This window comes from Oculina patagonica, chromosome 4 (genome assembly GCF_052425735.1).
Source record: "Oculina patagonica isolate OP01 chromosome 4, crgOcupat, whole genome shotgun sequence".
Classification (NCBI taxonomy): Eukaryota; Metazoa; Cnidaria; class Anthozoa; order Scleractinia; family Oculinidae; genus Oculina; species Oculina patagonica.
Window position 1 is genome coordinate 57,611,370 of NC_135761.1, and position 12,439 is coordinate 57,623,808.

Sequence of the window (12,439 nt, forward strand, 5' to 3'; positions counted from 1 at the left end):
TACCAGCACGTTAATAATCTTTTGTCGATTTTGACTGATGATGTGGACAGTTTTATCATTCTTTCCACCGCAACTAAACCTCACACGGAAACCGGAATCTGTTGAAGCTTGTGCGCATTCATAGATTTAATGTCAACAAGGCGTGCAGGACATATGATCGATTCCTTTAGTTATACAAGGTGCCAAAATAATGAAAGGACTACTTGTACAAACAGCAGCGAAGTGAAGCCGGATAAAACGATAAACTAAATGCAAGGTCCGATCAGCCTTGCATTTAGTTTATCTTAAGTTGTACGCCTCTCATATTTCAGTTCATTATCGCTAAGCGAGAAGTGAGTCTCAGTACAGTTCTTTTCCATTTTCACTCAGCTTTTCTCATTACGTCAATGAGATCAATTTTACGAATCTTTACCCTCTTTTGCTTATTGCTTATTAAAGGTTCTTTACGCATCTTAACGATTCTTAACTTATCACGTAAAGGTATTCTTTTACGCGCTTTTACATATTGCGTAAAGGTATTCTTTACGTATCTGTACGATTCTTTAGGTATCGGAAACTCGTCTTTACGCCTGTTTACGGATCGCGGAAGGATCGAGAAGGATGTTGATAATGCCGCAAGTTCATTTTAAATTTCATAACGGCGGTTTATTCAACTTTCAGTCGATAATCAACCAAATGTTTTACTGAATCTGAGAAATGCGTATAGAAGCAATAATTGTTTCTCAAGTTTTTTGTTTGTTTGTTTTTTTAACTTGAAAAAGTATTATTTTGTGGTTTTCTTAAACTGGAGGCCTCATCTGGGACTCATAATTTGACGCAAACTTTTCTTCGTTTTGCAAATTGCATGCTAGTCTCTGCCGTGTGAAAACGCAAGCCATTTGTTTTTAATAAACGGATTTGTGTAAATTTGTTCGAAACGTTTTCTTTTGCTTTCATCGGAGATATGAGTTTTCGGTTAGATGCTTCATGTATGGGAACGATGGGAACACATTTGATCCTCTTAGAAGTAACACCGCTGACAGCCATAACGAAGTCTTTTGATTCACCGACTTGCCGCCATTTTCGAAAGGTGCGAAGATTTGCAGATTAGCTCAGATTCGTTGAGGTTGTTGTAACGTTTTACTTCATTCTGTTAGTTCTTTTTGGGAAAACATCTACAGTGTATATCAATATGTTTTTCGGAAAATGGTTAGAAGTGGAATTTGATGAAACATCGACGAAGAAAACTCGACGGATCGATTTCATGCATCCATCGAGGTTGCCGGCCAGCTGCAATTTTGTCAACCGCTTCGTGCTACAAGGATAACGATTGATCTACATCGTAACTCACCAGGCGATGGTTAGTTTTTGTTCGTGAACTTATTACAAACTCAAAGACTTAGACAACCAACTTTGGATTGCTGAGAAGTTTCTACACGTACAGGTAAACTAAAGTCTTGTTTTCTTTGTCACTAATATGCATCTATTGAGCTTACTGTATACAGTAATCTTACATTGACATGTAAGCTTAAGCTTCATGTCGTTTGTCTGAATTTGCTGGTTGGAAAGCAAACGAAATCCCTTTTTATTGAATATTTCTAGCTTCTTCTTCATACTTGTATTGAAGCTAGCAAATTTCATAGATTAAGAAATGAATAAGAACTCAAGGTGGTGAAACTAAAACTTCTTCTGTATTAAAAGCCAGCATGCATTCATACACGGTGTGTGACATTTGCAGAATGCAGTCTGTAGACTTGCAGAGTCTTTTCCCGTTTAGCCTACTTCGGTCAGCCTGTTTACGGTTACATGTACAGTATGTAGCTTTCAATAATGGTAATGGTAACACAATATTTTCTCTTAGTCTGCATTCTGCAAAAGTCGGACACTGTTCATACAGTCCTAAAAATGCCGTGGTTTTAAGTGGCCTTCACAGGACAAACTAAAGTTGGCAAACTCATGTTGGCAAACTCATGTTGGTGTGTGTAAACGACACAACAACAGTTGGCAAACTGTTGGTGAGAATAGAGACAAGTTCTATTTTGTTGCCAACAGTTGGCCAACTTGTTTGCCGTTGTTGTGTCATTCACACACACCAGCTTGAGTTTGCCAACACGAGTTGGCCAGTAGTTTGTCCTGTGAAGGCCGCTTAACATTTACATAATAACAACTTGTGATGAAAACCTGGCATATCCAATCAAACCTAAATTCAATCAAACCCAATCAAACCCCAATCGTTTGATTGGGTTTGGTAATCGAAACAAAATCGAACATCTACATGTATATATTTCGCTGTGAGTTTGATTATCGAGCCAATCAAACCTTAAACACAATTAAAGTCAATTCGATTTTGTTTGTAATCCATCTCTTGATATCATACATGTAATTAAATGAAACAGGACTAATCATAATGAACCTTTGTTGAATGGAATACAAATGTAAAATTAGGAAAAACGTCCAAATATCGAAATGAATTTCAATGTTCAGTTTTTCAACAAGAAAACAAAAAGACGTTTAAATGCTGCAATGTACTTTTGCTGACATTTTTATAGTAGATTAATAGAGGTAAATGATTTATGCCCAGAATGTCACCCTGATACTCAAACAGAAGTTTTACCATTTCATAGCTGTCACTTAAAGTGGGGACACGGGTTTGGGACTTGGGACATGGGGACCCTGGGAGTGGGTGAGGTGGGACATGAGACTTGGGGGAACGAGGCGCAGGGACATGACATTGGGGAATAAAGCAGATGCTTATCACAGTTGATTTCAGAGCTTTAAAACATCAACAATTTTGGTAGATATGGCTTTGCTTGTTAAACCGTTTTACCCTCTGACCTCACTTGTTGGTCATGCAGGTACATGTAATGATGTATTGTATCATGGCACTTGTCGAGATACACATGTATGACTATATTGCATCATGAGCAAAATGTGCTGTTGCAGCCCATGTACAGTGTGATGGCATGTTACTTCCTTGTGCATATCTACTGTCTTGAACCCCCTGCAATTCTAGATTTCAGTACAACCAAAATTCACACATATTTTAATAACTGGCAATCATTAACTGTCTCAGTGAATTTGACTATAAGATATACAGTAAGTACTAAATATTGTCCTCCTTAGTAGATAATTACACGCAATTGTTTTTATTCTGCACTACTGTAAAAACCTGAAGAATAAATCTTGGGATGACAGTTAAAAAAAAATTATATATTTCTTTTTTTCAGTGGAATCAACTTAAATCTTCAGATTTCATTAAAAGAGCAGCCAAATGGAGTTAACAAGAACAGGATATCAAGGTACTTGTGGGTGAAAATGTTGCTGAAGTAAAAGAAAAAACACTTTCTGGTGTTTGATACAATGTACATGTACAGTATATTTATGTATTCATTTACTTTAACAACTTGAGTAATCAGACAAAAAAAAAAAACAGTAGTCCAGTTCTGTCCCTCTCCCTGTCATGGAACATCGGGAGAGGAGGGTCCAGACTTTAAGCAAGAAAATCTTCTCTTGCTGGTCAAATTTGGTCTGGTTCACAAAAAAAGCAATGTCTGTAAAAAAATTTAGTAAAAAAAGTCTGACATACATGTACATGTATTTAAAGCTGAGAATATTGAGCAATTATAACCGGTAAGGTTGGGAAATGTTACAACAATCCAAACCACAGTTCATATTTATATGAGCTTTTCTGTTGAAACAAACCGACATAATTTTGATACCTAAAAATCTTTGGGAGACATGTTTACGCGAGTGTCTCTTCGATCCTCTGTCAATACCTGGAATTTTTCATTCAGATTGAAAACCAAAGGGACTCTCCGACAATAATTTGTATCTCAAAAGTACTTGTGAATCATCAGATAGTTTGTGTTATTGATCAACAAAATCATACAAAGTTGAGTTACATGTACCAGAGAATGACTAAAATTCAGGTTTTGCTGATGGGGGAATATAAAATATATTCGAGTTGACAAGTTCTTACTACTAAGCTGTTAGAGTTTCTTCTCAAGCCTGCTGGACCTTGGATGTCTTCCTTCAGTTATACTTATTAGCTTATGAGGATCATGATTCGTGGCCAATTTGTGAAGAGGAAGGTTTTTTTCGACTCATAATGCCCCAGGCACTAAGGAAAAATCTTTATTTTTTAGCCACCAAGGGCCCTTTGACTTGCTTCCATGCAACTTTCCCTTTCTTCTAGAATTGAAGTATTGACAGCCACCTCAAAAAACATGTGTATTAGGGATTAGTGATGTGAAGACAATTGTCCCTGGACCCTCTTCCCACTTTGCATCACAGAAAGAGGGGGCAAGAACTGGACTACATGTAAAAAATTAACCCAGAGGCATAAATACTGTACTGTTTAGAATTCAAAAATATTACATATACACTACTACAATACTTCTGCCCAGGTTGTAATATTTATTATAAAAAAAAGGTTAAGTCTGCGTCCGAGCCAAGTGGCCCATACAGCAGGAGCTTATCCCGGTTTCCGTAGCATTAAGCGACTAGGAGTACTGCTACTCCCCTCTGGATGGGATGCCAGTCGATCGCAGGGTTACCCCCCAGCAGTAAATTCGCCGGTACTCTGGGTGGAGAGAGGCACTGTGAGATTAAAATGTCTTGTCCAAGAACACAAAGCAGCACCCCGGCCAGGGCTCGAACCCAGGCCATTTGACTCAGAGTTGAGCGCGCTAACCTTTAGACCACCACACCTCCCACAATATTAAAATAATATTTATTATAATGTCACTCAATACCACCTACTGTTCAGTCTTTTTGAACCATTTGCTGTGAGGCCAGGGCCTGGTTGTTTAAAAGGTGAAAAACGCTATCCACCAGACATTGGTTGTTCAATGGCACATGTAGGATAACACTATCCAAGGCTGCTGCCTAAGGAAATTTTTAAGGAGCCCTTCGGGCTCCTAACATCAATATTTAGGAGCCCGGGCCATTATGTTAGGAGCCCAGCTTAAAAGTTGCCGAAGACAAATCTGGGGTGGGGGGAAGGGGGGGGTGGGGGTTACTCAGGCAAATATGTGGTCAACAATGTGGTCTTGGAGAGGGGCCCAGGGAGTCAACCTTCCCCCAACATTATTGCTATAATATACATGTACCCGAATGTCCCCTAGGGGTACTCCCTATAGTGGACTATATGGGGAGGCTTCGCCCAACAGGGATACCTTTCTCAGGCTGTAGGTATATAAAAGGATAAGGATTTTACGAGTTGGAGTATACAAAAGGGGGGGGGGGGAGGGAAACTGGTTTTTAATTAAGTTAAAAATAAGAAAAAAGATGTAGTATTTCTTCTGTTGGTATGTGAAAGGGGTGCCATCTTCATTAGGGGGTATATGGTTTCTAAAAGGTTAAGGGTCACTTTCACATACCCCAAAAATGGCAACCTCGTTCATGAGATCCTGGGAAAGACGTTGCAGAAATGGTTCATGAAAGGGTAAGGGTACCCTCCCCATAAAACTTTTTTTTTTTTTACTCTGCAGCAACCTCAGAGACCCAGAGATAAGAAGTTGGATAAGTCATCAATATCAGCAATATATATATCTCTCCCCTCTGTGGGTTAAATCACTAGCTGGGCTGGGAGAAATAAACCAACAATGAAAACTGACATGCATTTAGTTGAGAGCGTGAAGGGTTAATTCATTTGTTAAGCCAGTGCCAGAATGAATGCATTTCATGTACTTTCATATGTTTTTCACTTAGAAAATCAATGTACATGAAACAGAAAAATCCAGTTCAATTAATATTTTAGCAATAATTAAGCAGGTCTATTTTTCGGGTGTCGGTAAAACGCCGACTCGGGGTCGGGGTCGGGGTCGGGGTCGGGGTCAATTTTTTTACTTTTTTTTTTAAAAAAAAAAACACCGATTCAGAAAAGTTTATATTGGCGTATGGAAAATTTCGAGTCGGAAAAAGCATTTCCTTCACAAAATAGCCGGGAATTTTGATCCTTATAAGTTCAAAAGTATAAAAGAAGAAATTTGTGGTCTAACAGGCGACAGGTGAAATTCTCTATTAAACAGTTTGGCGGATAGAATGTGCTGCCGACTTCTTTCTGAGCGTTATCTCCTCGATAACATAGCATGAACTTTTTTCAAGTTTAAATCAAATTGTACATGCGTTTGTGTAGCAAGAGAAAATTAATTCAGGTTTATATCGTTAAAATAAAGCCGCCTTTCGTATCCAAAAATTATTTATAAGGAAGCAATATTGTTTTGTTTAGACAGCGAAGCTCGCATTAACATGTCTCGCAATCTTTAATTTTCTATATTCTGTTATTGTTTTAAATATAAGTGGAGGTATCTAGCCATTTCTCCAATTTGCGTGACCGAAATGCGGAAAGAAATTTTAATTAAAATTGATCTTAATGTACACATCGTTTTCGACGCAAATGGTGAGTTCTATCCTGCCCGCCTTTCGTCGCTCTCGCTTACTACACACACCATACAATCTTCGCTTGCTGTTCAAATTCGATCCAGTTCACAAATGAAGCAATTGACGTCTGTGCAAAAGTTTAAAAAGCTGGCTATGTGTCTCGATTGTTGAGGAATTTTCCTGACTGAAACATGTAACAACAAACCGCCCGACATGCGAGTTTCTCTGTCAAAACAAACCGCTCTCCTTCTTTGAAAATACTTCTTTTGATATGAAAGGCAGCTTTAATTTTTATTACTCAAAAACATATACAATTTAATTTACACCTGAAACAGTTCATGCCCACCAAATTCTACTACAAAAATCTGCCGCGCATGTTTAAAAATAAACAGATTTAGAATATTTGCGAGACAACGTCTACGCGAGTTTCTCTTGAATTCTCTGTTTATACCTAATTTGTTTCAGTGGGACTGAAAACCGAAGAGCCTTTCAGTACAAAATCTATTTTTTAAGTTCTTATGAATCACAAGGTGGTTCTGTTGATCAACAAAATGCAAAATGAGCAAAGAACGGCTAAAATTGAGGTTATGCTGACGAGGAAGTATTGCCCCCGCTTTTAGTGTTTGGTGCATAGCGGTTTGTTGTAACAAACAACACGGATCGAAATCCGCCAATCACAGCCCACCAGCATGACCTTTTGACCTTGTGGGTGAAACCAACAAGGGTATCCATCGGTTTTGATAGGCTCATTTCAAACAGCACGTCGAAAGATGCTGTCGAAAGATGCTGTCGAAAGATGATGTGGAAAGATGGACGTAGAAAGATAGTTATGCACGTAACATTGAAAGCGGGTGTAACTTATTCGATTACAGAGAAGTAGACAAAGTAGGCTAAACTGTATGTAAAAGTTAAATTTCACCACTCGCCTGTTAGACCTTAACTGAAATTCTTGTCTTATACTTTTGAACTTATAAGGGTCAAGATTTGTGGCAAATTTGTGAAGGAAATGCTTTTTTCGACTCGAAATGCCCCACACGCTAATATGAACTTTTTAATTTTTTTTTCTGAATCAGTGAGTTGTTTAAAAAAAAAAAATTAAAAAATTGACCCCGACCCCGACCCCGACCCCGACCCCCGACCCCGACCCCGAGTCGGCGTTTTACCGACACCCCTATTTTTCCTAGGTTTAGAAAAAAGGTAATGAGAAGTCAAAAACACCTGTGTAAACACTTTAATTAAGTTTTGATCTTATCTTTGTTACATGATAACCAGTTGACAAAAATAGAACAGAAAAATTAAGTTGTGAAAACACTTCAAATTACTAATCTTATCAAATAAGTTTTTTATAAAATAAATGTAGTAACAAAAGCAATATATTTTAATCAAACTGAATATCTGAGCAGGCAAAAGGACTGAGGTTTCTAGCACAAAAATTTGCTAGTCACGGATCAATGCCCGAGAATGCTCAGGACCGCTTATAAACGTAAAAACATGAAACAGTTCGTTGAAATTAACAACCTAAGTCCACAAAAAATCGGCAGCAGATATGAAATGTCACATGAAAAGAAAGAGGCATACATTTTACGTCCTACTAAAGTTAAGCGTTCAATGCTTTATAGATTAAGCTGAATTACATGTTAAACGCGCCACGTAAGTTTGTGTACACATCACGATATTTGTCACGTTGTTTTACGTAAGTTTAAGCCTGTCGGAAAGGTTTTTGTATCAAGCTTTTGCAGATTAAAATTATTTCAGACCTGATCCATGACTGCAGTAGCAAACAGATTGATTTCACTTTTGTATCCGTAAATATTTCTTCAGATTCACTTCGAAAATTCTCCGAAACGTCAACGAAGCAAATGAAACGTAATCCAGAACATAACACATTCCATATTTGGAAGTTAGGCCCAGTCCTAAACACTTGAAAACGAATGGTTTTCGAAGTTGCTGAATTTTGCAAAGACACGTTACGTACTTAATACGCCAAATGCAAACAATTTCAGCGTTTCCGTTTTAAAATGAAGCAGTTGTTGATTTTAATGGGATTTTTTATGCCAATGAAACAAGGTTACAAGGAAATTGAAGTCAAAAGATGGGAGTGGAAGATCAATGTTTAGGCGCCCATGCGGGCTCCTTGAACAAAAATTTAGTCGCCCGCGCTCGTAACTTAGGCGCCTCTGGCGACCGGGCGCCCGTTAGGCAGCAGCCTTGCTATCCACTGGATAAATCATTATCCAGTGGATAGCATACAGTGATTTGTTTTGTCAGCACTTATCCTTGGGAAAGTCATTTAACCGGTTAATACATGTAGCATTATCCACCTTTTGAACAACTGGGCCCTGATCAAGGAAGTGTTAACAATACAAACTACAATATCCACTTCATTGTAAATTAATTAACAATAATCCTGCGAAATCGTGCAGAATATTGCCTGATACTTACCCGGTAGCCGACAAAGCCATAGGCCGAGTCAGCTAAAATCAGGCGATATTCTGCAAGATTGAGCAGGATAATTGTTTTATTATTTAACAAATTGTCAACGAAGCACATTCCGCAGAAAGAAAAGCTGAAATTACGCAGCGTGTTTTTCAAGAATTTGGACAAATCTTCGCAACCTACACGTACATGTATATCGCAGGATATCTATTATGTTCGGATGACAGATAACATTAACATTTGGACCACATATGGGCAGCGTGCGCATTTGTTGAATAATAATTGGTGATAGCATTATAGCATTATCCAACCTTTCAACAACTGGGACAAGTGCTACATACATTGTACACTGTATAAAGGTTGGGGTCAAACTGAAAGGCAGAAATAGGAGAGAGTCCATATTTTTTTTTTTTATTTTTTTGATGATGATTTTTCTAAAAATGACTTGGGGCTTTCAATAAGATTAAAAGTAAAATGCAGTATAGTAGCAATATACATGAATTGTAAAAAAAAAACTTCAAGCTGAAAACACATCTATATAGGGAGATGCAATAGTACAGTACCGGTACTTATTTTGATGATTCCTCATTACAGTTTTCTAATTGTTTTTCTTTTATATGCAATAGGTGCTACATGATGATAAAAGTCTCAAGAAAATTCCAACAGTATCAGGAATCTGCAGCAATAGCAAGGACATTATTTTGTTCAAAATTGTTTTCTGTAACCAATGCCAGAACCTACCTCATGAGCAATTTCTTTTATAAAATGACACCGAGATATGAATGGCTAATTATATTTAAAAAAGATTGAGTTGATTTTCGTTGCATTAATAATGCAGCACAATTTTTATTGGTTTTAAGCTTCTTTTATGGCTTACTACATGGTACAGTATGCCTTATACAGTGTAGGTACAGGCACATGGCATTAAGCAAATACATGTAACATTGTAATAATTATTTTTTTGCACTGTGAATGTAAACTGCATGTACCGGCCGGCACACAGTTTAATTTAAAGTGTTTTGACTTTAGGTTTACCGGTAATTTGTTTTTTAAAGGTTCACATCACTACTGCTGTATACATGTACTGACCAATGATATAACAGGTACACGTATAGGTAGTTGATGCAATACACAACAAGCATAACAGAAGTAGTCATCAAACTTTTATAACTTATTTGTAAATAAAGTATTATTTATTCAGATAACATGCCTACTGTCTTGGTTAACATTATAGTTTTCTTTTTGGGGGATATTAGTTTTATCTTGTGTTTGGGAAGGGAGTTTTGATACGATGGTTTCCAAAGAAGACTTCAATGTCTTACCCTTTCAAGTTCTATTAAAATTCGCGTACAGAAAATTTCTTTGTACCCGACGTACCGTGGAATTTCAATCCACTAAAATGTTTGGTACTAACATACCGTGGAATCTCGGATACTGAAATCCGAGTGACACTTGACGTACCGTGGAAAATCCGGTACCGGATTCTCGAGTGACACGTCTCGTACCGTGGAGTTGTGCTCGAAAACGAACATTTAAATGAAAAGCAAATAGTAATTTTCCATAAGAAGTGAACTAAGTATTCAACTTGATCTACTGTGCTCGTATATGGTACGCCATTATTCTCGGCGAATCTGGAAGAATAAGCGAATTTCCGGGCCTTGACACGCCGCGTTTCAGTGACGTGTCTGGACATCGGATTTTCCTTGCCACGGAAAAAGTCCGATTCGGGGAAAATACGATTCCTGACACGCGGTGGACACGTTGCGTGTCATGAACCACGACACCTCCGAGTACGTCCGTATTCCTGAAGAATACGGGTCCGAATCGTGTGATTTCCGGACCACGACACGCGTCTTTTCACACAGTGAGTTGAAATGGAACACAACAGAACCAAACTAGAGAAAGACAATGGGAAGATAAATAAGGGAGGAGCAAAACAAGTTAAAAACACTAAATAACGTTATAAATTACGTTATTAACAGTTTTGACATCAAATTCAACATGAACTGAAACGAAAAAAATAAAATACGATAGTCTTGGACCGCGTAGCTAAATTTCGCGAACATGCTTTTCTTATCGCGGTGTCCAAATATCGTATTCTAATCTAGCTAGGTGACCATCCAATGGAAGTAAAATACGATTAAATTAGACAACTGGGTAGTCTGAACGGTGACCGCGCCCGCTAAATATGCGAGGGACGGAACACGTGTATGTATGTGATACTTACTTAACAAACAGATCAGGATGAGCAAAAAAGTCCGCAAACATCTCCAGCAACGAACGCGGCTCTAAAATGAACGTTGGTAAAACAACCTGGAAAGCCAAAAGACACGAAGTAAGACAGTGGACTTACTAAACTTGATTGCCTTCCCTTGCGTTATGATAGCGAAACAGGTTCAAACGAATTTTGGCTTTGTCACATGTAAATATGTTACTGAGATCTGCTTGGGAGGCTAGGTCCCATTTTCGTCAGATTACCCCTAAAAATTACCAGTTTACCGTATTTACTCGAATAAGCGCCGCGGCGCTTATTTAATTTTTCGCGCCTCAAGTGCGGCGCTTATTCGAGGGCGGCGCTTATTAAAAAATTTGGACGCCACAAAGAATCTAATCTTTACAGTAATTGAAAATTGCATTTTTTGATTGTCAGTATTTGTCTCTTGCTGAAGAGAGAAGTGGCGCTAGGTGTCCTGGCAAAGTTCTCGGCCTTAACAACATTTACAGAACTACGTATTGTAAGAATGTTGGATAGAAAAACTAATGGGAGTGCGGTAAACAATCACTTTGAACTGCAATCCCTTAAGAGTTGCTTTGTAGTGATGTTTTTACTTAAACTCAATTCCTCGAATAAGCGCCGCATCAGGACTGCGGCGCTTATTCGGGTTAACACGGAAGTCATTTGTACCCTGACGTTGCCACGTCAGCATGGCGCCAAAAGGTCACGTTATTTTGCTTAGCAACGTCTCTGACCAAAAGCCACGGGCTCAAACAATTCACAGAGACGGTAAAGAAAGGGTCCACAAGGTACCTTAGTGAGGTCCATTCCCAGCTTGAGTTGAGAGAGGAGATGCAATATAACACTTTTGTGTTCCTCTACTGACTGGTTTTCAGGCTCCTCTCCTGAACAATAAGCCTCCTCGTCAGTTACCTCCTCTCTGTGACCTAAACCGACAATAACAATAAAAACATTAAAAGCCAAGATAAGAATTCCTGCGTTTGCAATTTGAATTAACTCGCACGGTACAAAGTCTAAATGGCACGGAGAATTGCCGCGGATGTCTTTTTTAAACTCTTTTTAGTCCAAAACATAATTCAAGTTCAAAATATAAATCGCCGGGCTTAAGAGCTTTACCATCTTTATTATTAATTACACATTTGATGATTTCGACATTGCTGATCCTAGCATGCAGTATGCAGGAAGCGTGTCACATATCAACCTAGTAAATGGCCCAGCTCACCACGAGTCTCTAGTAGCTCAGTTGGTTAGAGCACCCAACCGGTATCTGGGAGGCCATGGATTCGATTCCCGTCGGGGACTCAGATTTTTTCTTTGTCCCACGCTCGTGACATACTGAACAATTCTTTTCTATAATAATTCATTCGCTGGTCAAATTTTTCCAAAACTGAGATATTTAGTGAA

At 38.4% G+C, this 12,439-nt stretch overlaps 1 protein-coding gene and 1 long non-coding RNA gene across 4 annotated transcripts in view; one reads left to right on the top strand and one right to left on the bottom strand.

Moving 5' to 3' along the window:
- Positions 1-12,439, bottom strand: part of LOC144650847 (oxysterol-binding protein-related protein 11-like) — a 32,084-nt gene that overhangs the window by 6,701 nt on the left and 12,944 nt on the right. For all 3 annotated transcript variants that reach the window (XM_078510611.1, XM_078510609.1, XM_078510610.1), the window contains 2 exons: positions 11,828-11,961; positions 11,027-11,112 (listed from right to left, as the gene is read on the bottom strand). In XM_078510611.1, coding sequence (XP_078366737.1) covers positions 11,027-11,112; positions 11,828-11,961 — 220 coding nt within the window. The remainder of the gene's footprint in view (positions 1-11,026; positions 11,113-11,827; positions 11,962-12,439) is intronic.
- On the top strand, positions 507-10,004 carry LOC144650856 (uncharacterized). The gene is made up of 3 exons (XR_013570211.1): positions 507-1,423; positions 3,207-3,278; positions 9,426-10,004. It is a non-coding gene; the product is annotated as an uncharacterized LOC144650856 (long non-coding RNA).